The sequence below is a fragment of the Acomys russatus genome, chromosome 21 (genome assembly GCF_903995435.1).
Source record: "Acomys russatus chromosome 21, mAcoRus1.1, whole genome shotgun sequence".
NCBI classification, from domain to species: domain Eukaryota; kingdom Metazoa; phylum Chordata; class Mammalia; order Rodentia; family Muridae; genus Acomys; species Acomys russatus.
In genome coordinates, this window is record NC_067157.1 from 30,159,922 (window position 1) to 30,185,829 (window position 25,908).

Sequence of the window (25,908 nt, forward strand, 5' to 3'; positions counted from 1 at the left end):
TTGAGTAGGTGTATACCCGAAGATCAACCAAATTATCGACTACTGGATAAAGACCCACGGAAACATAAACCAGAAATTACCACACCCATTAGAAAACATATGTAAGCTATTGAGTCAGTCCTATTGTACAAAGATGGTGTCAGCCACAGAGAGTAACTGTTGCCCAAGACACTGTATCTGTTTAGTAAAGGTGCTGGGATTAAAATAGTGGCTTCCTGGCTTTCAAAATGATATTTTTTTCGGCATGATAGAATTATTGAAAACGGTGATTTCATGGTTTAAGTGTCTGACCAATGCACAAGAGTCAAAAGCCGAGTGTGCCTAATTTGCAGAAGCAAGACAAAGGAGCTGAGTGGGGCTGTATGGACCCACTGTGCCAAGTAGGGGATGATATGCAGGGGAAACTGGCCTGGTCGCTTTTGGTCGCTGAGGTGCTATGACCTAACAACATTCTAGAGACATCATTTTACAGATTGCTATCACTGCTCCTCTGTACCAAGGTCATCAAATGGCCCCATGAGCCCTGGATCTGTTTTTTTTTGTTTGTTTGTTTGTTTGTTTGTTTGTTTTTTACAGTTTTCCAAGCTAAGAGGTATATTAAATATAAAGAGTAAACACACACACACACACACACACAAAACAAAGTGGAGAATTTGTCGGAACTCGTGCATTACCTGCCAAGTCAAGAACGTTTGCTATTTGATGCTTTAGTGAGAATACGGTCTCATCCCTGTCCTGAATTATTAAATATTACTAAATTCTGTATTCAAAAGCTCCACGCAGCCCTGAGTGCACTAAGAACTCCTTATGTTACTAAGTTGCCCTAGCATAAATACTTAACAATGTTGCAAATTTTCCACAGCGGATGCCTGGGTGTCAAGATGAACACCTAAACTTTTCAGCAACCGTGTTACTAGTGCTAGGGAGGAGAAGGTGGAGCAGATTATCCTCTCATCTGCTACACTCATTTACAAGCTGGATTCCAGTTACTCTGTATCACTGGTGGACTTCTTTGTATCCACAGTTATTTTGTGACCCTGTGGGTTGTTTTCTCTGGGAGAACTGGCTGATGGGATTGCTTTGGCTCAACTTGGCTGACCAGGGAATGGCAAGCAGGCTAGTGACCTGGAAAAACTGTTAATTCTCCCCATCTCTAGATGGTGCCACTTCTGTTTATAGTCTAGGGGCGTTCTGAGCTTACAGCATACTCAAAGTCTATTTCAACTGGAATAAAGGACTCTAGAAATTTCTAATTTACCACACAGTGAAAAGTGTAAATCCAGGTTTCTATAAGACTGAAATAAATTACTTTTGCCATTATCTGCCACTTTGTACTGTTTGCACTATTACTCCATTCCAGGAAGGGGATTTATGGAATATACTACATTTTTTATATCAGAAATATAACACTATCTCCAATACAACCACCCCAAATGTGCTTTATTCTTTCATCAAAAACAAGTCCTTCTAAGTAAGAGTGTGTGCTGCCCTCTAGTGGATTAGGAATAAGAAAAATGCTTTATGAGTAAAAACTTTTAGTCCTTAAATTTCAGGTGCATCCATCGGATGGGGGAGAGTTGCAGGCTGGGGGATGTGGAGTTCTTGCAAATGTTTGACAAGCGAGTGAGCCAGGCTGTTGGGGACCACAGAAACTGCCCTAACCCACAGAGAGCACCTTCCAGAACTCCTCCAAACAGCCAAAAGCAGAATTCACCACCGCCTTTCAGAAGAGATGGGTCACCATCACTGAATCCCGAGTAACAGAGTGGCAACAAGTCAGAGATGAAATGAGCGGTGAGACCCTGACACCCCATTCAGTCTTACACTCCTTACACAGAGGACAAAGAGGTCAGTGCACTCCGGGGGAAAGGTCACCAGCAAGAACACCTGAGTCAGCCTGGCCTGGAAATGTGACTCCACTTCCTGCTGCTGAGTGCACATTTACCTCATCACTCCAGCCACAGCTGCTTGGCAGTCTCTTGCGCAGAAACCACCTCATTCCCAGTTGTCATTAACTTATGGGGAAGTGGCTCGTACCAGAGACAGTGTGAACATCGCAGTAAGAACATCCTTATTAACCATTGTCACTCAAGCTTGAGAAGAATTCGGCAGCAGGGATGTCTTCGCTAATTTTCTGTCAACTTGACACAAGCTAGAACCATTTGGGAGGAGGGACTCTGAATTGAGAAAATGCCTCCCTAAGATAAGACTGTAGGCAAAAATACAGTGCATTTTTAAAAATAGTATTTAATGTTGGAAGGCCTGGCCCATCGTGGGTGGTGCCACCCCTGGGCTGGTGCACCTGGGCTCCATAGGAAAGCAGGCTGAGCAAGTCACAAGGAGCAAGCCAGTAGCCTGCACCACCTCCACGGCCTCTGCATCAGCTCCTGCCTCCAGGTCTCTGCCTGGTTTGGCTTCCCTCAAGGGGCTGCAACTGAGGATATGTAAGTCAAATAACACTCTTCCCTCCCCTAAGTTGCTTTCGGGCATGGTGTTTCATCATAGCACTAGTTACCTTATCTAAGACAGATAATCTAGAATATACTGCAGAATTAAGAGGTAATGATAAAGACACCACATGAGAGTTACGTCTTAATTAGGAGACAGCTAGTACCTGACAGTGGCAGGTACCCAGCAGCTGCATGCTAGTGACATGATTGACACAGAGCCAGAGAAGGTTTAAATGTTAAAAGACTTGAAGCATCCCTCATCTGTCAGTCCTGCCTGTGTTACAGGGTGGTTAGGGACATGAGAAGGAAATGCACAGGACAATTGGAAGCACCTTAGATCTCCTTTCTAAGAATGCAAGGCCTTTCTGTACCAGTAAGTTTGAGAGCTGAAACGCAGGTCTGTTGTGGAGCGTGTGGTGCAGGGAGCAGGGACAGCTCACGAAAGCCCTGTTAGCAGGTGAAAATGTGTAAGTCATCAACACAAAAAAGGTTTTAAGAGAAAATGTCAAAGGAACTTGGCCTATTTAATATCAATAAAACTGTGCTCTAATTTCAGGTAGAAAAAAAACAAAAATAAAAACAACAGCGGCTTGAAATACAATGGCCTCTTTGCAAAGTGTTTTATCTCTTGTACTGTCCTGTCTTGTGACTTCAGCAGAAAGGAGCTTATCTTCTGGGAGGTTTCAAGCCCTGAGCAAACTGTGCAGGCCATTTTCTGGCAGAATGGAGGGGGGGGGGGGTGTTGCCTCCAGAGGCCCAGTCCCTAGCTGCTGACACTCTGCTGCCCAGTGAGCTCAGAATCCCTGAAGACATCAAAGAAATAAAATATGGGCAGTTTACTGCTGCAGCAGATTAGGAGAGGGCAACACTGTTCTTGATACTAAAGTGCAGAAACAGATGTTCTCTTAAGGTGGATTTCCAGGTGAGGGGTGCATGGCTGACTGCACCTCTCAGCAAGGATGCCCTGTGTGCCTTCCTGTTTTTGTGTTCCCGTTTTAACACACGCACTGCTGAGCCACTCTGCACTTGGGTGGATTGCAGAGTTGTCTTGTGAGGTCCTGGCCTCTGCAGAGTGGAAGTGCCTAAGAAGCCACCAGAGTGGGACAGGGCTGTGGGGATGCCCTACACCCCAGGGTCCCTGATATCTGACTGCTCATGATATCCCCAGCTTCCTTCTCTCTCACACTCATGGTGGGTGGCCAAGCCATTCTATCTGAAAGCAGCCAAGAACAAGCTGTGTCACCTCAAGCATATATGGCAATGCTTTCCAAACCCTTCCTTCCATCCCAACTTCTGATCTGTGCTTGCTGCCAAGACACCACTCAGGTGCCCCTAAGTTACTAAGGACGCGCATCTGCCTCCTTTGGGAATGCAGTAGAAGCTTGATGCTGAGCCTTTTCCCTCCTTCCCTCCGCCTATCTGGACGCATGGAACATCTGTGTGGGGTAGGGGTGGGGAACCTGTATGATTTACATTTTCAGAAGTATTAAAATCAACTTAAGGTTGTGTAGCCATAGGCCAAAGGAACAAAAATAAAGCGGCTACCAGGCAGGTAACCACAGAAAATTCAGGAGTCAAGTATGGAGCTGCTGGCTGTCACTCACGGAACTTCACTCTCAATGGAGCATGCCTAACCCAGCATCCAAAACAAAACAAAACAAAACAAGCAACCAATTAAAAAAACTCTTGAGCACCTACATAGCGACACAAGCAGAAAAATGCATGCTATGAAATTTTTTTCCTGTACCACTATTAAAAAAAAAAAAAGATTGTATACAATGATCTTTAGACTATGTGTTCAAGGTCTATAAGCAATATAATTAAGTTTCAACCTGAAAGAGGAAGAGAGAAGAAAGAGAGAGATCCAGACCCACTGGCTAGTGCTGGGCAGGAAAGTACTGGGCAGGCTGCCAAGGCGGGTAGGTAGAGGAAGGTTTGAACTCAAAATGGAAGGCTAACCATCCTCTACAAGGAGAGGAACAGCTTGGAAAGAGGTGGCTGTGTATCTTGGACCCTAGTATGATAGAGTGATCAAGACTTAGGAACCACCCTCCAATGCCAACACAATCCTGTGAGGGACCGAAGGAAGGGATCATCGCCTCCAGGGGCAGGGGTGGGGGACACAGGGAAAAGGAGTCCTTGAGCCAGGAAAATGGTCACTTTCTTTTCCACACATCCATCTCCCGCCCTGAGAATCAAAGTGCTCCCACAGAATGGCAACCACACAAAAGAAGATCTGAAAATGTGGAAAGGAAGGTCACAAAAGAATAGAATAGCTAGCCAGAGAGTAGCCACTAAAGGGGTTTGGAATACTTCTCAGCTACTAAAAACAAGGAAATCTTGGAAATTTCAGGCAAATGGATGAAACTAGAAATGATCATCCTGAGTGAGGTAAGCCAGATCCAGAAAGACACACATGGTATGTACTTACTTATAAGTAGATATTAGCCATTTAGCACAGAACTAAAGAAACTAAATAACAAGGAGGTCTGTAGTGAGACTTTTTAATTCTCATTCAGAAGGACAAATAGACTAGACACTGGAAGCAGTTGAAGAGAAGGAACAGGAAGGGAGCCTACCATAGAGGTCCTCTGAAAGACTCCACCCAGCAGGAGATCCAAGCAGATGCTGAGACCCACAAACAAACTCCTGGGTGGAGCACAGGGAGTCTTATGGAAGAGTTGGGGAATAGAGGGACCTGGAGGGGTCAGGAGCTCCACAAGGAGATCAATGGAGCCAACAAATCCTGGGGTAGGTGGGGTGGCACTGCAGAGACTGGTGCACCAACCAAGGACCATGCATGATGAGGACCTAGACCCTCTGCTCAGATGTAGTCGATAGGCAGCACAGTCTCATTGTGGGTCCCATAAGATGGGGAGTAGGGGCTACTTCTGACATGGGCTCTGTCCCCCACACATTGATCACATCCCCCTGGTGGGGCGGCCTTGCCAGGCCACAGAGAGAGAGGATCCAGGCAGATGAGACTTGATAGGCTGAGGTCAGATGTTAGTGGAGTAGGGCTCTCCTTTCTGAGGACTAGGGGAGGGAGGGAAAGGGTATGAGGAAGGGAGAGTGGGATCAGGAGGTGATGAGGCAGGGGGCTACAATCGGGATGTAAAGTGATCAAATTAAAAGTAAGACACACACACACACACACTTCACAAACAAACAAAAGGAGGCTAAAAGTAGAATCACTCTGGAAAGAAAAGAAAGGGCAAATTGTGAACTCTGAAGTACCAGAAAGAACTGGTATGCAGCAAGTGCCAAAACCCATCTCCTCTGTCCAGGCCTGTTTTAGATATTCTGGCTTCTCAGCCACACTTGCCTCTTGTGATAGCTGTAGCTCTTGGCTCACTCTTATCTTGCTCGCCCAGATTCCTGTCTTAATTCCTGCTGATTTCAATACACAAGCAGCTGATCCTTCCATTGCTCCTCAAAGTGATCCTCCACCCTTGGACCACGAGTTCACGCTCCAAGAGTATGTCACACACTGTGTCTCCTCCACAACCCTAGGGCCATGCCAGGCACATCACCCATGGGAAAGGGCTTTACACTGGCCTGAGAGGCAGATCTAACCTAGCACTCGCTCCGCCTCTAAGACCCCAGGGGAGCTGCCACCTGAACAGCTTTCCCCATTCAAAGCATTCCTGGGTACAGCAAGATGCCTTCTGCAAATTGCCTCAGCAATGAGTTCAAGTACCAGCTCAACCATTAACTCCTTGGCAAGCCTGCTTGGTCCCCAGGTACCCTCCTGCAAGATCCGTGCAGTGTCCCTCCAGCACATAGTACACTTTTGTTATTGATATCGTTCAAATCACTTGATCTTTCTTTTTAACTCATGTCTTTACCTTATTAGTTTATCGCTAAAGGTTCACTCAACAGATGCAAACATCTGTTTTACTCCCTGATAGACCTCTAGCATGCAGACTGCCCATCACACCATAGATGCTCCATAAACAGGGACAAGTTTTACAAACACACAAGTTATACTCTGGAACAATACAACACGAACTTGATCTTAAATATGCAGAGTGTCCCGAAATCCAACACAAACCTCCCCACAGTATGAACTTGAGCAAGTGACTTTAAGTCACATGTACTCCAAAACTAAACTTTCTCATCTGATAGACTGGTTGGTAAAATGTGATAAGATCATTTAAAAACACACAATGCTTATTTTGAGGCACAGCATACGCAATTAAAAAGAAAAAAACAAACCAGTGCTCTAAATTTTTAGGTTAAGGTTAGGTAGATGGTTCAATGGGTAAAATGTTTGCCAGGCAAGCTTGAAATGCTGAATTTAAGACCTTAGAACACATGGAGAGCAAGCACGGCTGCATGTGTCTATATTCCCAGGGCTCCCATGGAACGGTGAAGGCTGAGGCAGGAGGCTCCACTGGACAGCCAACCTGGTTTATGCAACACAGCAAAAACACCCTGTCCCAAGTGAGTCAGAAGGCAAGGACTGAGTCCTGAGGTTGCCCTTTGACCTCTACACAGGGGACATGTGCTTGTACTTATGTACTTAAAGACACACACACACACACACACACACACACACACACACACACACACATGAAACTAAAATACTAGATTAAGACTGCAGACAGGACTGCATATGTTATAACCTCAGCATTCTGGAAGCTGATGTATTACCAACAGGAGCCACAGAGCAAGATGCACCCCCAGAAAACAAACAAACACGCACACACACAACACCAAATGGGCTTAGATACACGCCAGAAGGACGATATAACTAAAATCACCAGATGTGTGCAGACCAGCCTGCTTCCCACACATGACGAGCAGCAAGGCAGGCCTCCGAGCTTCCCCAGTGAGCAGGCCTCAGGGGCACTTTATTAAATGCTTCCACATTGCTGAGCAGGAGAACAATGGTTCACCACAAGCTGCTCTTGGTGATGTCTGCGGCTGTCTTCTATGACTTCAAAGGGGCTGAAGGTAAATCTACCCTACAGAAGTAAGTGGTCACAACTCACATTAGTAATTCATTACCCTAGCCATGGCTTCTTCAGTGACCATGCTAACTATACCATGAGTGGAAGACTAGGGACATGAACACAGCAAAGCAGGACACTGTCCATGTCCTGTGTGGACTTTTCCTGAGCACCAAATGGTAGCAACTACTGTAAGAAAAAAAAAAAAAAACCTGCTTGGTATACACATAAAAGGCAATGACTCTATCATGAGAAGTGCTGCTCAGGTATTGCTGCAGAACAGACAAGGAAACAGTTCCAATAAAGAAATCAAAGAGGTGAGGAGGAAGTGCTGTCAAAATAATTCCAGGAGAGAAACACTAGCCAAGCAAACACACACGGCGCCATTGCACAACTGACCACAAACTGTAATCTCATAAAAGGGAAGCGCTGTCATCCAGTCAGTCACTGGGCATAGATTATGTTCATGGTAAATAAAGCTGAAGTAACTGCAATTACTTGAATAAATGTAGCACAATATGTACACATGGGGACACTGATCATATGGGCAGCATCTCACTTTACCTTTGTAGATCACTGGAAACTATAGATGTTAAAATCCCCAACTCATAAACATGCATTTAATCCTGGGATAAAATTTCCATGGATAAAGAATCATTAAAAGATGGATGCAACATCCAACAATGAAAGACATGAAGCTAGCAGATAGAGGAGAAAAAGTAAATAGCTATATATATATATATATATATATATATATATATATATATATATATATATATATATATAATAACCTTGGTTTTTTTAAAATTGTATAAGTACTTTGGTGGCTAAGATACTAAAACCTTTCTCTTAAAGACTAACATTTTATTGGGAGAATACAAGGGAAAAATAGTAATTATACTTTGATTTTTCTGGTAATAGACATTATAAAAACAAAGCAAGCCTATAAGGAAATGATTAGAGGACAGGTCAAATACGACAGGTCAAATCACTAAGGAAATGTACTGAGAGTGCTGGTATGTCCCAACAGAGGTATCTGAAAGAAAAGCAAGCACAAAGGCCCTCAGGTGAGGCACAGTCACTGAGAGTCCCGTGGTTAAGACATCTGCTCCTACATATCTCTGTATTGTGTCAACAACCTGGGTGGCAGAAAATTACAGCACCAAAACTACTGACATGCAAGGGGCGGAGGAGGGAATAATCCCAGCCACCTATTTTCAAATGTTGTGACCACATAGGAGGAGGGAGGGGACGAGTTTTCTACTCCTGTTCCTCCACTAGCCACCTTCTCAGTCCACCAAAGACCACTGGAGAAAAATCACTCCCCATTTCTGAGTAAACACAGGATTCCAGCAAATCTACCTACTTCTGAGGACTGGAGCTCTTTTTACAGAAAAGTGTGCTCTGCCTCCAAAAAGAAAAGTCAAGATTCGAGCTTCCCTTTTGTGCAGGCATGGGTTAAGTAGTAAAAATAAGCATCTTTTCAATAGACCGGAACACGTTTCCTCCAAGAACAACAGGTGACCCATACTTTAAAAATGTTTTTATTAATTCTTTGAGGATTTCAGACAATGTACTTTGACTAGACTCACTCCCAACTCCTCCTGAAATTCCTCCTGGATCCACACCCACCTATTTTTTTTTATAGAAAAGTCTTACTTCATTTAGAGTCCTAAAAGCCTTATGGGCTCAGGAGCTAAACAGAGATTCTTCTTAACAAGAACAGACCATGCAAAGTAAGAACAGTTACTGAACAGCACAGAGACATCATGGTTCTTTTAAAATTCTAATCAAGATTACATTTAATTGAATCTATGGGAGACATATGATTAAAAAAAAGGAAACATATGATACAACAGAAAACATGTTTCTATAGCCTACCATTTACATCTAGCAAAGGCTCAAGCATTCACTTGGCACATTCCAAAAGATATTACTATGCAAGCTTTAGCAGAAGTCTGTACTCAAATTCTGATTTCCTTTTAGAGATGTTTACTTTTTATTTTGTGTGCATGAGCATTTTGCCTGCATGTATGTATGTGAACCACGTACATGTAATGCCCAGGGAGGCCAGAAGAGGGCATCATATCCCCCAGGAACTGGCATTATAGATGGTTGTGAGTCACCATGTGTGTGCTGCGGTTGAACCTGGGTCCTCGGCAAGAGCAGCCAGAACCCTTAACTGCTGAGCCATCTCTCCAACCGCCAACATGACCTTGTCACCAATGCATTTGATGAGTTTGCTTTCTGAAAGTTTTTAGCCACCTCAGATTTTTCCTTTAAAATATTTACTCAACTGCCAGAATGCAATTTCTTTTTTATTGACAAAGTGTATTCTTTGACAATTTCATCCATGTATATGATGCATTCCGGCTACTCTCTCTTCAACCTCCCCTTTCTCTTTTGCTCTTGCCAGCCACACTCCTTTACAGATCTCTTTACCACACCCATTACTTTTTGTTTTGTTCCACAGAAGGTAACTAGGGCCGTCTGTGAGACCCTGGGTTTGTAACTACCCATTAACGGCAGAGACTTAACTGTAACAACTATATGTGGAAATTACTTTTCTTCAGATACTGTCTCATAGTTAGCTGTTCTCAGTTCTATTTATCAACTTTCTTCAATTCTTAATTTAATTAATTTTAGCTTGACTCACTCTAGAAACATCTACGCCCACAACTCCTACCTTCTATTATCAGAAACTACTACATAATCCTGGTGGTACTCTAGCCTAGTGGCCAGTGGCCCTCAACCCTTTTGATGGTCATATGTCAGATATCCTGTATAGCAGATGTCTACACTATGATTCATAGCAGCTCAACACAAAATAAAACACTTATTAACTATCCGGTGATGCTTGAGAATCAGGTAAGTTAGTTAGTGATGCTGAAAACTCAGGACCCCGCTAACCTTTGACGGACGTGGGGGAAGGGTAAGTATGTGTGCCCTGATCTGCACAATATGGTGGTGGATAGCCACTGGGCTGCACGCTCGTCATATAGACATCTTAGTAATAAATATGCCAGCTTCTAAAGGTAAAAATGTTATGCTGGAGATGTCGATGTATTTTTTCTGCACTTCAACAACACAAGTTCCCTGCGTTTTCTGCAGACAATTTCTATGAGGTCTTTAAGGAAGAAGCATAAATGGCCCATGTTAAAGTACTTGCTGGTCATCCCACAAAGGCTTGTGGGCCTCCTACATCACAGGCAGAAGTTGTCTCAAGGAAAATACAGGGTGACAGGATGTAATGACCGATATCCTGACGCAACTTTTGAACTTCTTCAAGCTTTGAGAAACTAAGGACCCCTCAGCATCTCTGAGACAGGAGGCTCATTTGCATACCAACCTCCAGCCTGCTGGAAACAGCTTTCAGAAAGCTTGAGCTAAGAAGGACTAGATGCCAGTATCAGGCCTGGGACAGAAAGCACTGCCTATGGCACACAGGCACAGTAGGGAGGGCTGGAAGCAGGAATGAACGTCTTACCAACTCTGCTAAGATCAACATCCTACACCAAGGGATAAAAATATCCACTGCATCACTTTAACATTCCTTATAGGAGCCACAAAGAAATCCGTAAACTTCCAGTTAGGTCTAGCTGTTCAAATTGCCATTTAAAGGTCAGGTTGTTTCAATGCAAGTAAACATCTACAATATGTAGCACATACCCATTACATATATGTGTAAACACCTATCTAAATATTTTGTTTACTATAAATTATATCACTACCGTAGCGTAAATGTTTACTAGTAGAGCAGATTTATAACAGCATAGATCCCCTTCAACAAAAAGTTATTTAGCAGCAAAACCCACTTAACTTTAAAATACTGTTTCAGGGCTAAGGATTCTGGAGACACAGCTCAGTGGTGGGGCCCTTCCCTCACATTCATGAGGCCCTCGATTCAATACCCACTACCTCAGGAAAAGCAAAGGCTCATCTATGCTATGCTTTGCAGAACAGAACTGCCAGAGTACTGGTGAAAGAAAACAAATTTATAGTCTTGCTACGCATTATTCTTGACTTCCTCTAATAATCAAAAAAAACTGTTGTTGTTTTCTTTTTTGGCATAAAATAATCTGCAAGACTCAATATTCATGTAAGCCTTTACTTATCTGATCAAGACTAGCAGGAACACTGCAGTTCCAGGAAGCTTTGCATTCTGCTTGAGTGAGATCCCCACCTCCTAGCTGCCTTACTCACCATACCTTCCCTGGACCCATTGGTAAACCCTAGCCATCTGGAAGGTCACCAGCTTAAAAGATGCAAACGTTAGTGTCAAAGGAAGAGCCTACCTGCGGTGCAGAGGACCCCTGCTCCGCTGCTCTACTGGTATTAATAGCATTGTCAGAGTCCGGGGAAGGAGAACTGAAATTTCACACTTCTGCCTTTCACTTCCACATGCTTCTACACAGCTCTCATCAGAACGGGAGGCTAGACTTCTACCAGCCACTCAGTTTCACTCTAAATGTCCTTTCCATCAGACACGGAGCTTCAAAAATTAGAAACGGAAGTGCTAGGCATAAAGTCATGACCAATCTCAGGTTGGCATCAACCCGCTGACCCCTCCTACTCTTCCTCCTCCTGGCCTGTGCGTTCCCATCACAGCTGACTTCTAAAGTTTTTTAGCTCCCCAGTCCTTTTCCCCAAATCCTTTTGAGTTTAATTCAGATCCATGGTTTTAAATACCATAAATACCATTAGTGCTATGATCCCAAGTTCCAAATTGTGATATGGATCCCGATTTCCAAATTCATATGTCCTCAACTGTCTGACATCTCCATTTAGATGTCCAAAAGCCATTTCACAATTTACTTGACCAGTGATCACGCTTCTCCCCAGAACTTTAGTATAAATAAAAACATGTACTTAGAAGGAAACAAAATCCCCCTCCAACTAGTCCTGGATGATGGTTTTTCTCATCCCCTTCATACTTGTAACCAGGTACTCTTGTGCAAAAAGCGTGGCTCCTCCTCTTCTGCCCCACCCACCCACACGAGGCCTCTCTAATCCATTGATAAAAATCTCTCTCAGTAGACCTCTGCAAAGAGCAATACATGCCCTCACTCTCCTGACATCTGTTCTCTACATAGCGACCGAGTGATCTTTTCAAAGTGAGGAGGATCCTGTCTGTTCTCAAGCTTTCAGCGATCGTCACTGCCTTGAACAGTGATGTCTAAACTCCCCACAGTGCAGACAGAGCCCTAGGTAACTCCTCAGGCCGCCTCTCATCCCCTTCTTGCTACTCCTGCCTCAAGTACAGTGCTTTGGACACGAGGTTTGTTTGGTTTCCCTATTTTCTGAGCAACTCAAGCTCTAGGCTGCTTTGGGACGTTTATTGCTAGTGATCTCATCCATGTGATTCGCCTCCGTAGTTCTCTCTGTCTCTCTCTCTGTCTCTCTCTCTGTCTCTCTCTGTGTCTCTGTCTCTGTCTCTGTCTCTCTCTCTCTGTCGGGCCTTCCTCCTACATCCAGGGCTCATCTAAGCAACAACGCGCCCAGCTGCCTGCTTCCACATGCCTTCCCTTTAGGAGGCTGTGTTGCTTATTAACTCTATACCACATGCTGTTTCCAACTCCTCTGTGAACTATATGAAGACAGAACCTTATGTATTTTTTTCAGCTATGTTCACAGTCTCTGAACCTATATCAGAGAACTACTGTTGAGTAAACCAAAACATAATGCCCCAATTAAAAGTCACTCAGTCTGAACCATCCTTCTGATATTTACATTTCTAAATAAATGATCTGGGAATTAACTGACCACTATTTCTAGCCACTCTAGTAACAACACTTACTCTAGAGAGGCAAAGCCACCCTTGAGCAATTTGGATTTTCAAAAGCCCCTCCTCTGTCTTAGCTTGGGGCCTAACTCCCAGGAGCTTCAAACTTATAAGGTGTGCCCAATGGACAGAACATATGGTTTCAGATTCACACTCGACATACAGTACTTTGCATATCTGAAGATTGTACTCTTTCTTGATTTAATGATTTGTCTTCATTAAAGAATATTTTAATTATTATATTGAATCATGCACATCCTAGCTAAGGGCCCTATTATAGAACTGTATGCCTAGCCCTTTTTTTTTTTTTTTTTTGGCGACAGGGTCTCACTACGTTGCCCAGGCAAGCCTTGAACTTGCAATCTTCTTGCCCCAGCCCTTCTGAGTATCTGTAATTGTAGGCCTGGACCACAAGGCTCAGCCTGGTCCTGTCTTAAGGGTTGGGGATGGCTGGGGGAAGCCAATTGCTATAGGTGATAATTAAGCTGTGTCCACACTGTCATATTCAACCCTGGGTCAGGCTACCCCTTCTCATATGTCTAGAACAACCGATCTCTTTCTGAACAAGCATGGCCTGATTTAGACTAGTCCTTTCCTCCTTCCGGTTCAAGCTGCACATGGTCTGCACTCTGGGTACCTTTTGAACTGTCTCCCGTTTACTACTCCTCTAATCCCAGAGTGGGACAGCCATCCCTCAGCCTCCCGGATCCCCAGCACCATTTCATAATACGAGCGAGGAGACTTCGTCTGCTTTGGCATCCCTTCTTGCAAAAGGTCTGGGTTTTCCAGATGTGTAAACTGAATGATTAGCTCCCTTCGATTTCACACAGGGGATTACATTTGCCTGAGGCCAGTCAGTGATGTGTAGAACCAGCAGCAAGGGAGCCACAGAGAGATTAGAGCAGTCTGAAGCCAGAAGAACAAGAAGCTGGAATCGTCCTGATGGACCACCCTCTACTGCCTGCCATGATTCCATGGCTCCTCTGCTGGTAGCCAAAGAAAACACTGATTATTCCAAATCAGAGTAGCCACCAGTACCTTCTAGAATCATCTTTACTCCCTTTGTCTCCAAAGCCCACTGGCATCTCATTTAAATCAGTTGCATAGGATAGTTTTGAGAGGATAATGATTACATTTTAAAAAATGGTAAGATCATTTGAAAATGTTCTGTATTTTAGTAGCGTGGTAGCTGTTGGTAAGGCTGACGAATAAAAGAGTATTAACATGTAGTCAAGAATGTCGTATATGGTGGTGTCATATAGGATGGCGCCTTTAATCTCAGCACTCCAGAGGCAGAGGCAGGTGGATCTCTGTGAGTTCAAGGCCAGCCTGGTCTTCAGAGTAAGTTCTAGGCCAGATCTACATTAATAAAAACAAAGAGTTCTGGCAGTGTCCTAATGGCAAAGCACCAAGAGAAAGATGGCTAGAATATTCTGGAGTGTGTGAATTAGCTGTGATGGTGAAATTAAAACCCAAAATCTGTATGCATGCATGTGGCTACACATAAGCATTTACATGGACATGTGCTGAGGAGTAAATGCCACACTGGATCTGGTGGCTTGCTGTCTCTGCAGCAAGGCAAGTTGGCGGGAGATCTACCCCATCTTCTATACTATCTCTCAACAGACTAAAAGGCCTCATGAAAGTGGTCGTGTAGGGAGCTGCCACTGAGCGGTGATTACTGTGTTTCTAGTCTCTCAGAGCTGGATGGTCTTCATGACAATGGCGGTCACTACAGCAGCGAGCGTGGCCACCTCTCCTCACCCTCCCGCTTCCCTCCCTGCTGTGTGATGTCCTGTGCCAAGAGGTCCTCACCAGAAGCAAGAAAATGCTAGTGTTGTGTTCTTGTCCTCCAAAAATGTGACTAAATAATGTATTGCTTTATAACCTGCCCATCCTTGTATATTTTGTTACAGCAACAACAGCAAAAACTAAAATAATTTTATATTACATATTTGTAGGTGCAAAGTTCCCCTAAGCACTATCAGATTTTACTCTTTTTTTTTTTTTTAAAAGATTTATTTATTTATTATTATGTATACAGTGCTCTGTCGGCATGTACACCTGCAGGTCAGAAGAGGGCATCAGATCACATTATAGATGGTTGTGAGCTACCATGTAGTTGCTGGGAATTGAACTCAGGACCTTTGGAAGAGCAGTCAGTGTTCTTAACCTCTGAGTCATCTCTCCAGCCCCAGATTTTACTCTTAATAAATATAAATCTTTCGAGCTCTACCTAGTCCTCACTAGGTCTTAACCTATGAAAACTAAGCCAACAGATCTCAACTTCAAGGACTAGATGGTCTCAGAGTAAATATAAACACCAACTTGCAAATCTTTATTTCACTAGAAGCCACGCAACTCGGGCCTTTGCTGGCACACTGCTCCTCTATTAGAATTGCCTCTATACTCACTCTAAAGAGTTTTAACCTCTTCAGATGTATTCTGAGAAAAATGTGCCTCCATTCTTCCTTCCTTCCTTCCTTCCTCCCTCAATTGCTGGAGATTTATTTATTTATTTTTATATTTATTGAATTACCACCAGGTTCAATTAGCAATTGAAAACAACAGTGGGGTTGATCTGAAACTGAACTCACAGCATTGTGTGATCTTTTGGATATTAGAAGAGATGCGCTGTGCCAGCTGGGCAGGGTCTCCACCAATCCCTGGAGTGTAAGACATGGCTGGCTGGCTGGCTGGCTGATTTCATCAGATGCAGGTAGGCGATCTGGTTTTTCTCAGGGTCACCTAAAAAACATAAAAGTCATACAATTAAATATTTTTTAAATTATTGGTAAACATAGCCCCCAAAGTATCCACCTGGGAGATTATATATATGGTTGAAAAGGGAAAATTACTACCGCTATTTTCTAGAAAGCATTTATAAAGCCTAACAATATAGGTTGTATACTTTGGTATAATATATACAGAAAACAACGGCTTAGACTTGAAGACCAATTGGACAGATCTAGAACACGTGGAAAGGGCAAACGATTTTTATCAAAGGAAGGGGAAGCTTGTGGCCGGGCCTGGACCAAATGGTTCCAGCCTGGTATCAGCGGCAGGCAGCCAAGACAGGGCATGAGAAGGATGACCTAAACACATACTTCATATATGTGAAGTGAAAACAGTTCACGCCGGCTGCCCAACTGAACCTCACAGCCCCCTTCTTCCAGTCCTCGTGAGGTGTTCTTTGGAGCGAACCGTGACTTACAAAGATGAAGTAACTGGTCCAGAGTAACAGGAACCACCCATGGATGAAGGTGAGATCTAAGCCCAGGGTTCAGATTGCAACATTACCCAAGTTTGTTAACACAGAGAAAATGACTCCAGAAGAGCGGAAGCCTGGTCTCCAGACTCAGTTTGACCATAATCTAGTGTAAAACCATTGGTATTTGCAACAGACCAGGGCACACAGATACTAAAACCTGATTATGCTTAAGTCTCATGTTATGTATGTAGTTGTTACAATGTATTGTTTAGAGAATACTTTTTTTAAAGAAAGAAACCTGTATATGTGTCCTATACTGATAGAATTAAATGATATTTTTGATAGAACGTTGGGTTGAATACACAAACAAGAAGCCTGAGGGTAGGGAAGGCACAACGGGAGGTGCTGGGAGGAGACACTATAGCTGAGCTGATACTACTGGCTAAGCAGCTCGTTCTGTAGTCCTGGAGTGTGCCTGGTCATCGGACAGTCTTGGGCGCTTTGGTATGTTTTCCAGGTCCTAGATATAGACTCAAAACCAATTTCATCAAAAGCAAATTCAAACCTGAACTAAGAGCTGACCCACAGCAACTGGGTAGCAGGAAAAAGCATCCTTGCAGGTGACAGCCATGTAAAGAGCTGGGCCAGGCAACACTGAGTTAGGATTGCAGCCATGTAAAGAGCTGGGCCAGGTTGAGTAGGGCCGGACAAGCAAAGTTTGGTGTGATGTTGCATGCCTGCGACCCCAGCACCATGTCACTAAAACATAAGGACCTTGAGATCAAGATCAGCTTAGGTCTGGAGAGTTAATTACCCTAATACTGTTTTAAGCATTCTATGAACCAATTAGATCTCTCTAATTCATATCTTTAATTTTTTTAAACATTTTCTCTCTGTGTGTGTGTTTTGTATGTGTGTGGTGTGTGTGTGGTATGTATGTGTGTAGTATGCGCATATGTGGTGTATGTGTGTACATGTGTGTGGTGTGTGTGTTTGTGGTATGTGTTTATGTATGGTATGTGTGTGTGTGTATGGTGTGTGTGTGTCTGTGTGTGTGGTATATATATGTGACTATGTGTTGTGTATATGTGTATATGTGTGTGTATATGTGTATATGTGTGGTGTGTGTGTGTGCGTGCGTGGCATGTGTATGTGTGTATATGTGTGTAGTGTGTGTATGTGTGTATATGTGGTGTGTGTGTGTGCGTGGCATGTGTATGTGTGTATATGTGTGTAGTGTGTGTATGTGTGTATATGTGGTGTGTGTGGTGAGTGTGTGTATGTATTTGTGGTTGTATGTGTATATGTGTGTATGTGTGTGGTGTGTGTGTGGTGTGTGTGTGCTACTGTGAGCACAAGCAGATCAAAGGACAACTTCTCCCCGCCCATCACGTGAGTCCCAGGGATCAAACTCAAGGCATCAGGCTTAGCAACAAGCGCCCTTAGCTGTTAAGCCATCTTGCTAGCCCCATCCTTAAAAAAAATGTTTATTAAGATATAATTCATATACCACACAATCCAACCATTTAAATAATACAATCCAGTGGCTTTTAATTTTAACAAAGATGTGTGATAATCACCATGTGATTTTTAAAATGCACATCGCTCTGAGAAAAAAGTCCCTACGCATCATTTCTCATCTCCGCTTTGCTTCTCAGCCATAAAACCCATTCACTTTGTATGTTTTCTATTCCATGTTCTTTGTGGAAGACTTGTTTCTCTTCTTTGTGTTTTCAAGGACTGTCTCCTCGTAGGATCTGGGAGTACCTCAAGCCTTTTTATTGACAATATTGTAATAAGCAGATCAAGACAATTTTCTCTTGGCTCAGTAGCATATTTCTATCAGACTTCCAAAAGTTCCCTTGATTTACAGGCAATACCTGTAATATGAATAATCCCTCCTTTAGCCATGGGCACAAATAAGTCTCATATGCCCATCTGTCTGTCCGTCTGTCTGTCTGTATATCTTTGAAGTTACAGAGCTCATCAACTGTCTGCTCAGCTGCCAGGATAGCTGGCAACCAGAAATCTGTACCTTGGGCAAGATCCTTAGCATCTGGGCCTCCTGCCAGGATCAAAATAAGATAATGCAGTCCAGGGACCAAATGCTTTTCCAGTGTACACAGAGGACAGACCTGAAGCACTCCTGCACCTGAGGGGCCCTCATCAGAAGCTTACAGCCACATGCTCCCCTGCAGCCTAACCTCCCTCCCCCACAGAGACTAAGGTCAGAGTCCTGTTAATTCATGCTACAGATTCCAGTTTTCCCTTCACTCTCAAAATCCATATACATACAGTGCAAATCTTCTCAGTGTTTTCTTTTAAAGGGATTTTTTTTTTCATTCCAAAGAGTAAGTCAGACAGTCACAAGCACAGCCTGTTCTTGTCCCTGTACTAGAGCAAACAAACCTAGGAATATGCCTGTTGGTAAGGCAAGCAGGCTTTATTCATTATAAGATCTACCACTTTTCATCTGCATGGATTTTATCAGAGAGTATATGGAGATGGCCATGTTAGTCCAGCCCTGGGTGATGAATGAACATCAATCTGAGAATGGGCTGAATCTATTTCTACACGTGGTGCCTTTTTCTCACTCTCAAAAGCCTATGCAGTAGACTTAATTACCATTCTAGTTTTTCACAAAGAAACCAAGGCATCATGGAGAACAAATAACTCGTTTAAGATGAGTAAAGGGCCTAAAATCTGAAAGTAAATCTTGAAGTTAACATTTTTTTACAGACACTAGACTAAATCCTATTGCTTTCTGTACAACAACTTAGCACATGTGGACACAGTCAAGTACACAGCCAAACCCGTCACCTTCCTGCAGGCCTACACGGATGGAGCCAATTAATGAGGACTCTTAAAAGACAAGAGTTGGCTCTTTGAATACAAAATAAGTGGGACGATGGCTAAGTTTTCTGTAAAAAAAAAAAAAAAAAAAAAAAAGATGAGTACATAAATAGTTATCAATAAATGACTTTAAAGTTCATGATTTTTACAAGTGACCTAATTAATTCTGTGTTCATAAAATGTTCGTGGTCTATAACTACCTGCAGTCCTTAGCTTTAACTGCAACGCACAAAAGTATTCTTGCTGAAAACATACTTGGAATTCCTAGTGTCTTCGCTCAAAAATAATTCTGTAATGCATCATGCACCTGCTCTGCCTGAAGAACAGCTACTACTGACATGGACTATTAAAATGAATTAGGTTAAACGAAAGCCACCTGTCAAGTGCTCAGAAGTTATATGTGGCCAGGGGCCGGCGGCTTGCACAGCTCGCATGTTCATTTCTATCACCACAGAAAGTTCTATTGGACAGTGTTCAACTCAACATCTCAGTAATGATCTTTTTATGAAGATACATAAACACTAAGGTTAAAAGAGGAGAAGGGAGGATCAAAGCGCAGCACCCAGGGTGAGAGCTGTCTCAAGACTGTGTGGAAAGAACAATAAGGAAATGAACAAAGGGAATTTTGATGCAGATTCTTGAATGTAAAACCCTGCCACACAGTTACTGCTGTACACACTGTAGAATCCTTAAGACTTCCGGCTGGAAAGTTAGCCTGTTCAAACCAAAGGGCCAGTTTCACTTTCTTAATCATGAACACCAGCATAAAATACTGAGCTTCCTTCTCTTTTGTCCCCAGGGTTTTTATCTGTGTGTGGGTGTGTGTGTGGGAGGGGGGTGTGCAGGGGAGTGTGAATCGTGGACCTATTCTATTCGCTAGCGCTTGGCTACAAAATAGGTCCTGAATAAGTGTTTGTAGTATGAATGAACAAGTATACTAATTCCCTAAGAACACACACCCAGCCTCAGAGTGGATATTAACGTTCCTAAAACTCTAAGCTGCTGGCTTACTGCCTGCCTTGGCTTTCCTGGGTTCCATCTCTAGAAGGCCCTTCCTGTGATGTCCACGTGACAACTAGCTCCTCTCCGCAAGGGGTAACCACACTCTAGAGAAGCTAAAGCCACCACTGTTGCTCTCTGTCAACGTAACGTCTACTTCAAACCACTGATCACACTTAGATGATCCAAACAGACACACTGTTTATTTTCAGTCCCTAAGACAGGAGAGGAATCAGCTAGATAATCAATGGACCCACCTGAGGGTGCTCAGCCTTCTTCCCTAGGAGTACGCCTTCCTCAAACTACCAAAGAGAGCATTTCAGCCCAGCTCCTTCATCAGTTGAACCACTATGCCACACTATTTGGTTCTAGGTTAATTCACCAAGGGTTTGTGTTTGTTTGGTTTTGGTCCTCACAGTTTTACACTCTAATATTTCAAGTTCTCGTGAAACACAGCCGTACCAAATCAGACCACGGGCGTTTTATGTAGCAGTCACAGACATAGACATAGCCATACTATTCTGTAGTGCTGAGGACGGAACCAAGACCTTGTGCGCGCACCATTAGCTTCATATAGCTCAACATAACTACTAACGATTTTCAACCAGCAGCACTTGGATGAACTTGGGAACCTAATCAAAATTAGAAATGAGTGTTAATAGGGAGCAGTGTAAGAGGGAAGCTAGCTGAAGGAAAATGCCGCAGAGGTCGACGACGAGTTAATACAGTGTTTCATTAACTTCCCCACACACTGGGAAACTACAGCCTGATTCTTAACTAGTCACAAGCCTGGGGCCAACTTCGAAGGCAGCTTGTAAAGCCATCCACATCACAAGACACAATTTAACAAGTTTATCAGTCTCTGCCCAGTGCAGCTTCACCAGTACACCTAAAAGAAATGCCTGCCTCCAACAGGACCAAACCAGTACTCCATGGTTACTTCCTTTTTTTTTTTTTTTTTTTTCCTTTCTTCTTCTTCTGATTTCGGACACCTTGTAAATGATAATTACTGTCAGAATACAAGATCTGAAGCAACCAAAAAATGATACATGTATATAAAATCTAAGCATGTTAAAAAAAAACTAAGGAAAAATTAGCATTTGACTAGAGGGCTTCTCCCCACCCCACCCTCACTCACGCTTTTTTTTTTTTTTTTTTTTTTTGGTCTGAACTTAACCTAGAAACACAGATGCGAATTCTTGAAATACTTTGTTAAAGGTCCTGGGGTAAATCAACTAAAGACATGCACAAGGTAGGTCAAAGAAACAGCAAAGCAAACGCAATGGGCCCCAGAAAGAACCTGTGGCCAGATGACCACGGCCCATTGCGTTTGCTTTGCTGTTCTTCTGCACTAGAACCTGAAAGAGAATGGGAACAAAGCTGTCGCCCTCCCGGAGCTGGCAATGAGGTCCAGTCTCGGAGGATCCACGGCCGCGAGTCCCGGAGTGTCCACTGCAGGGCGTGGGAGCCGGAGACGCGCCGGCTCTGCGACCCGGGGAAGCTCGATCCTGCGCACCCCAAAACAGCCACCGGGGGCTGCACTCCTGGAGTACTCTTCCCGAGGCCCCCCATACCCTCCCCCCGCGCCGCCTCTGCAAACCTCCTCTTACCCTAACCTTCCTTCTCCGCGTCCTCCGGCCGCTGTCACCTCGGGGGCCCAGCGCCGGCCGCCGCTGGTCTCAGCTGATGGGCGGTGGCGGGAGTACGCCCACTGCGCATGCTCAGTGGGCTCAGCCCTAGGAAGAAGGAGGCGGGGCTCGCGCCTCTCCCATTGGCCAGGACAAGGAAAGCTTGGAGGGACTAGCAAAATTGCTAGGAAGCTGTGCTTTGAAGGCTGATATGCTGATAATGAAAGTCTACGTGCAAAAGAGGAAGGGATAGAGGAACGCTGCTTTCTTTATTCGGTCGCACCGTCCTCCCTGGATCCCAGAGGCGCAGTCAGCTCCTGTGGCAGGTCCTGTTTCCTATCATCCTCAGCTCTGCAGTAGACTTTGACAACTCCATCTTAAAATGCCACTAAAAAAAATGTCAAAGCAATACTAGCTGAACCAACGAAAGACTAAATGAAGAATGACCTCCAGGTGCCCACTTGGTAAAGATGTTTTCCCCGTTCGTGATCGTTCTGGCTTCCTTGAAATACAGGATGCAGTTTCCCCTGCCTTTAAGAGTGCAAAACGTTCCAACAATAGCTTTTCAAAAAAACATGTGGCTCTCAGATGAGAAGCATCAGTTGCTCAGGTGAAATAAATACTTTGCCAAATTAATTAGAATATAGATTGGCTTGATCTTTGCCTATAATTAAGACGGCGGAAATCCGTAATATTGTGGACCAGAACCACAGAGCAAACTGTACGTGGTTGGTATTACACATGCGAGCACACATAGATGATTTAGGTCAGACTCAAACACTGCATCCCTCCAAGTCGGATCCACACAATGGAGTGAGCACACGGATCAGAGGACATCCACCCATTTAAATCAATGTAATTCCACTAGAGCCATTGTGAACCGTTGAGTTTTGCTCTATTTTGTCGGGTACTAGAGACAGAACCAAGGGCCTTGCCCGTGGGAAGCAAGTGCCTTACCTGTGACCATTATTCCAGCATTTTTGTCTGTTTGTTTTGTATTTCAGAAAGGGTCTCCATAGGTTGCCCAGACTAACCTTGTACTCCATTGCTCAGACAGGCCTTGATCTGGCAATCCCCCTGCCTCCTGCCTCCCTGCTAAGTAGCTCACATGTTGGGCCTCACATTTTGAGCATTTGATCCACCACTGAACTCTACCTGTAGTTCCCACTGTGAACTTTTAGAAATGTTAGCCCAAGATAGCGACATTATACGTTTTTCGAGATGCAGAGGAAATTCAGGTTTTAAGAAATCGCTCCTTTTTTTTCAAAAAAAATCATTCTCTGATAAGCAGCAATCTCTGTAATAAAAAGTCTTGTTAACCGTTAGAGCTACAGAGTCCCTTTCCAAAAATCAGGTTCTGTTTCCTCATTGCATAGGTTGGGGAACCTGGAACCCTCCTGGGTCACACTGCCAGTGAGCAACAGCACAGGCGTGAGTGTCCTGGTCCAGACTCTAGAATCCTTCCTACCACCTGATTCATTCAACAAACACGTGCTGAGATCCATCCTGCACCAGCTATCAAGCCTTGTGCTACGGATATCACAATGAGCAGAGTAGGCTGTTTTCCTACGGGGTGCTGGTGTCAAAATGTAGATTATTGAATCTACTCCTCAACTTAAGGCCTCAATTGTTACTCACACGGTTATTTTTAATTCACTGGTATAGAATTTTGTATATCAAGGCAAAATAAGTTTAATTTAGATACATTGGTATAGAATCCAAATTTAAGATTATTCTTCACATACATTGTGTGTGTGTGTATATATATATATATATATATATATATATATATATATTTATATATATAGTGTTGTAACCATACAAGTCAACTACAATTCAAGTTTTATTTTCAGCATCTTGAAAGTACTATAGCAGGCAGTTTAGGATAATTAAGTAATATAAGCTAATTGTTAGTTGGTCAAATCATGCTTATGTCAATTACTAGCATATTTTTATCACAAGAATATACATCCTAAATTTAACAGATAGATATGTTCCTATAGTTAGATAAAGTAGAATAGATTGATAAGGTCTTCAAAAGCCTCAGAGACCTACAGAATATGGCATCTAAAGATGCTTTTATTATTTTAAAGATTCTTTGACAATAAGACAGGTTAACTCCTGGAAACACCCAGCCTACCTCAAAGAAGATGATGAATATCAAAGAACCTCCTTATGGAGATGACTTCAAATGTGGCAAACAAGCCACTGGGGGGAAAAAAAAAATCCTGTTTCAGCCACAGACAGAATTCTGCCTAAAAATGGGCAAGCTGTGATGGAAGCAGGGTTGATGGCCAAATTCTGCCAAGCCAGTGTAAGCAAGTCCTCAATAGTTCCTGCCTCACAAATATGTCTGTCATATACACTGGGCCAGATGGCTAAACATGATATTCCAAAATTATAGAGAGTTTTGGGTGACTGTCCTGGCAACAAACTGTCTCTGACATTCTTTTTTCAATTTTGGAAGGTGCCAATCTGCACTTCCTGTTTACTCAGGAAATTAATTTTATCCCTTCTTAAGTCTCTGATGGGGTTGAAGATTAGGTAGATTAATTTCACAATTTAGCTTAGTTATGTAGGGGTTGAGAATTTTTAAGTCTGACAGATGTTGTAAGTTGGTAGAGATTAGATAGGATAGTTACAGATTTACATTCAGAATTTTAGACTCACCAAGTAGAAAAATTTGTTTTCTTCAAGGTTGCCAAATACAAATAGCCAAAACACTGTAAATGGAACATTTACATAATTCCTGATTGTTTCATCATTCTCCTTGCTGTATGTTATTTATTATATGTGTGTGTGTGTGTATATATATATATATATATATATATATATATATATATATATATATGAATGACAGTTAGGAGACATGGAATAACAGCATGCCTCAGTAAGGAATTGCATCAACATTAGAGATATTGAAGGGCTGCAGTGGGGCAAATAAGATGGAGAAGGAGTGAAGGTTAATGCAACAAATACATAAGAAGGTTTGTACATCAACTGGGTATGGAGAGTGAAAGACAGCCTTTATGAAATAAAGCTGATATCAGGTGCAATTTCCATATGCCTTTCCCAGCTACTTTTGCTAGAACTCTGGGCTGGCTGGAGGGGAGTGTGCTGGGCCCTAGAGGAAGCCCTGGGGCTGGGACTTCTTCAGCTTGCTCTGCCGCTCACTGACTATCCTGGGACTAAGGCTGGTGGTTTTAAGTCAAATCTTGGGCTTATTCCAAGTTGTCATTTAAAAATAATGTTATAATTGGATTCCTTCCTGGTTGTTTGACTTCAAAGAGAAAAATTAAGCCGGAATGCCCTGCTGAACTTAGAGGCCCAGAGAGTAAATGGACTCCAAAGGAGTTCCTGACATTTCATTACTTCGCAGGTATTCAGCGAGATTCTGATAGATGCCCTGAATCCACTGAGGCCCAATCCATCTCAGCTAGTGATTGAACCAGGACCTTTAAGAAGCAATCATTGCACCCCCACAAAGTAAATGCTTTCACACTTCTAGGAGTTGGCCCTAGTTACATGCCTGATTTTGTGAAGAGACACTATGACCAAGGTGACTTATAAAAAGAAAGCATTTAATTGGAGCCCTATTACAGTCTCAGAGTGTGTACATGGCCATCACAGCAAGGAGCATGGCACCAGGCAGGAAGGCATGGTGCTGGAGAGGTAGATGAGACCTTACATCTGATCCATAAGAACAAGGCAGACAGACACATACACAGACACACACAAACACACACACATACACACACATACACACACACAGACATACAGACACATACACACACACACAGACATACAGACATATACACACAGACACACACACATACATACACATACAGACACACACACACACACACACACACACACACACACACACACACGGGAGCAGGGAGACCTAGTTAACCAGGAATGGAGTGGGCTTTTGAAACCTCAAAGCCCACCACCAATGGTATCCCTCATTTTATTGGTTCAGGAACAGGCACATACTGGCCGCTCAAACACCAGACTCAGATTGATGGAA

At 43.3% G+C, this 25,908-nt stretch overlaps 1 protein-coding gene across 2 annotated transcripts in view; it reads right to left on the reverse strand.

The window, feature by feature from the left end:
- Stx7 (syntaxin 7) overlaps positions 1 to 22,014 on the reverse strand; it is a 33,830-nt gene extending 11,816 nt beyond the window's left edge. The window contains exons 1-2 of one of the 2 annotated variants that reach the window (XM_051164155.1): positions 21,861 to 22,014; positions 15,785 to 15,935 (exon numbers count right to left, since the gene is read on the reverse strand). In XM_051164155.1, the coding sequence (XP_051020112.1) occupies positions 15,785 to 15,869 (85 nt within the window). In that variant the 5' untranslated portion in view covers positions 15,870 to 15,935; positions 21,861 to 22,014. The remainder of the gene's footprint in view (positions 1 to 15,784; positions 15,936 to 21,860) is intronic. The other variant, XM_051164156.1, reaches the window with a different exon arrangement.
- Positions 22,015 to 25,908: the final 3,894 nt, after the last annotated feature.